The following is a 3,328-nucleotide window of genomic DNA, read 5'->3' on the forward strand; positions in this document are numbered from 1 at the left end:
ATCGAGACTTAGCAAGTGTGTTATTAATATACTAGGTTTTAAAATTGTGTAGTTAAACATTTGCTGCAATTCTTGACAAATATAATAAATAGGCAATTAATATTTGTTGTCGTTGCAGTTTCATTTTGACGATTCACAATTTGAAGGTGGGCGGCAGGATGGATGGCACAAATTAAAACCCAATGCTATTCCTACTATTTTTGTAAATGAGGAAATTGTTACTGAAGGTTTACGAGATGAAACTGAATCTTCTGCAACTATTTTTTCTGAAGAAAGTTTACGAGATAAAATTGCATCTTCTGCAACTATTTTTTCTGAAGAAGGTTCACGAGATGAAACTGAACCAATTGCAACTATTTTATTTGAAGAAAATGTTATTAATGGTAAGTGGTAAATATTATGTTATGTTATTTCAAACATTTTAATCACAATCTTATCTTTTTTTGTAGACACAAATGTTCAACATGATGATCGTCAGCCTGTGTTTGTTTCCGCAGATACCGGAACTCAAACTGCGGAAGATAGTAATGTTACAACATTCCAAACTGCATACTATTCTAATAATAATGGAACAATCAGACAAGCCAATTTAATTAAATATTTTAAGAAAGAATTAGTTCACACACAACAAAAAAATAATATACTTAAATCAAAACTTGGAAAAGAAAGGCTGTTGAGATTAAAAGCTGAGAAGTGCACAAATGCCCACATAAAAGCATACAAAAACTTGAAAAAAAAATATGCAACACTATCGAAAAGATTGGAAGAAATGCCAATTCTTAAACAATTTGCATCAGGGTTAATTGGTCCACGATCAAAATGGTCTCCAGAATGTTTAAAATTGGCTACGCAAATAAGATATGCTGGTAAGTGGAATAGTTTATGAGTACTTGTTTATTCATGAGTGATAATGAAATAAAACAATGATTAATATGTTCTTTGGCTTACAGTAGGATGGAAAGCATATTTGTATTTAAAGAAAGATATGGGATTACCTCTTCCATCTTATTCCACATTATGTAGACATATAAATAAACTAGATTTTAGCCCTGGCGTGCTAAAAGACGTGATTTCCTTAATGGAAAAAAAAAGAAAAACTCACAAATCTTCACATCAATCGGATTGTGTACTTTTAATGGATGAGATGGATATTCAAAAAACGTTGGAGTATGATGTCAGCACAGGTAATACAAAGCATTAAAATGGAAATAGATTTTTTAAATTAAATAATTAAATAGTTAAATTAAATAATTCATATAAAAATAGAGCTCATTGCCACAGCACCATCAATCTACTGGTCGTCTGTAGTGAGCGCCTCGTTTGACCACGTTGCGACTGATCACAACGACCGTTGGTTGGAGTTTTTCCACTGAATCAGTTAATCTGATATTTTGACATTAAATCGGTGACGTGGGCAATCGGGTCCCACCCCATCTGTAACATGATCATGGTGACTTGACTGTTTTTGTACAGTCAATTTAATACAAGAATTTTTTGGGAAATGAACAACATGATAAACGAGTATGCAGTTCCTGGAAACAACTGTTATTTACGGAATAAATAGACCAATTAGTATTTTTAGTACTTATTAAAAGTAGAAAGTAGTATTAGTAATAAGATAGTAGATATTTATTAAAATTACAAAATGGTTTTTTAATATTGGTATCTCAATTAAAGTAACACGATGAAATAAGTAAGTGCATTTTATTATTGTGAATAAGAAATAACTTATTAACATTGTATATTTATTTCATTTTGTATAAATTAAGCACCCACTTTACACTTATATATACTCTCCAACAATTTTTTCCAATCCAAATCCAAAAAATTCTTTACTTTATTGTACAACTTTAGATTATTAGTTAAAATTTTTCTATTTAATTTGCATTTTTCCTAATTTTCACATAAATTTTGATGTTTCTTACGTATGTAGTAATAAATTATATCTATATTTATTGTTCCTTCTCTTTGTGTTTTATTTACGGCTTTAGGGTCTTTCATCGGTCAAACACCCAGCCGGAATGCTAGCGTCTTTTCGACGTCTATAGATGTCGATAGATGTCGAATCGACATCTATAAGATGTCAATTCGACGTCTATAGACGTCGGCGTTCCGGCTGGGCAACATGTAAAGATAAAAATACACTAAGTTCAAGTGTTGTTGTTTTTATGCTGAGAGGATTAAATGAAAATTGGAAACAGAACATCGCGTGGCATCTTACAACAAAATCATCAGATGAAGAAGACATGTGTAAATTAATTTTAGAAATAATTGAGGATGTAGAAAAAATAGGTTACAAAGTACACGGTCTTGTCTCAGATATGGGATCAAAGAACCAAGCTGTTTGGCGAACATTAGGTTTCAAAGTGGGCAAAGATAATAACACACCTTTTATAACTCATCCTGTACGACCGGATGAATCTTTATATATATTTCCAGATGTTCCTCATCTATTAAAAAATTTACGATCAGCTCTAATGAATAATCTGATTATAAAAGTAGCTGTAACGGTTATGCAATCTGAAGGATTACCTTGTAATGAAGTTCGGTTTCGATATCTCGAGCAATTAGAAGAGATTCAAAGACGTTATCAGTTGAAACTTGCGCCAAATATCACTACAGATATCTTGAAACTTTCAAATTTCAATAAAATGAATGTTGCAGCTGCAGCTCATATATTTTCGGAGAGAACAGCAGCCGCTTTAGAGACTTTAGTACAACTAAAAATTATAGAACGAGATGCGTTAACTACAGCTTGGTTCTTAAGAACAGTCAGATCCTGGTTTAATGTTATGAATGGTAGATATCAAAACGATGCAATCACACCAGGAAATAAACAGAAAAAAGTAGCAATTATTGATAACTTCTTGTATTTAATTGAGCATATTGTAATTGGAGGAGCATGGAAGCCAGTTCAAACTGGTATCAAAATATCAGCTTTAAATTCGATGTGGATTGTAGACAAACTTTTTAAAGATGGTTATCATTACTTTTTCACCTCTCGCTTAAATCAGGATGCTTTGGAAAACTTATTTTCTACATTGCGAAGACATGGAAATGTTAACCCAACGGCTTTACAAGTAAAAAGATGTCTTCGTCTCATTACTACTTGTCAATTTGTTGACAATCATAAGACAAAAAAAAGTTATGAATCTGATGATGATGAACATTACATTGATTTTTTTACTTTAAAACAAAGTATAAATAAAAATGAAGAAAAAGATACAAGTATTCCACCTTACAAATGTATGAATGTACCATACGCAGATGAACAAGATTATAGCTATGTTAAACCCATAGAAAATACAATTCAATGTAATGTCATCAA

At 31.4% G+C, this 3,328-nt stretch overlaps 2 protein-coding genes across 2 annotated transcripts; both read left to right on the plus strand.

Annotated features, from left to right (window-relative positions):
* Nucleotides 1–133: 133 nt before the first annotated feature.
* Nucleotides 134–1,373, plus strand: LOC112455047. The gene is made up of 4 exons (XM_025016737.1): nt 134–385; nt 449–866; nt 951–1,184; nt 1,267–1,373. The coding sequence occupies exons 2-4, from the start codon at nt 770–772 to the stop codon at nt 1,371–1,373; spliced, it is 438 nt and encodes a 145-aa protein (XP_024872505.1). The 5' UTR covers nt 134–385; nt 449–769.
* Nucleotides 1,374–2,048: 675 nt separating this feature from the next.
* On the plus strand, nt 2,049–3,080 carry LOC112455046 (the record flags this gene model as incomplete). Its single annotated transcript, XM_025016736.1, has 1 exon — nt 2,049–3,080. A coding segment is annotated over exon 1 (1,032 nt), but the record flags the coding sequence as incomplete, so codon positions are not given.
* Between the last annotated feature and the right edge of the window lie 248 nt (nt 3,081–3,328).

Source organism: Temnothorax curvispinosus, unplaced genomic scaffold (assembly GCF_003070985.1).
Source record: "Temnothorax curvispinosus isolate PA1 unplaced genomic scaffold, ASM307098v1 QBEX01005710.1, whole genome shotgun sequence".
Taxonomy (NCBI): domain Eukaryota; kingdom Metazoa; phylum Arthropoda; class Insecta; order Hymenoptera; family Formicidae; genus Temnothorax; species Temnothorax curvispinosus.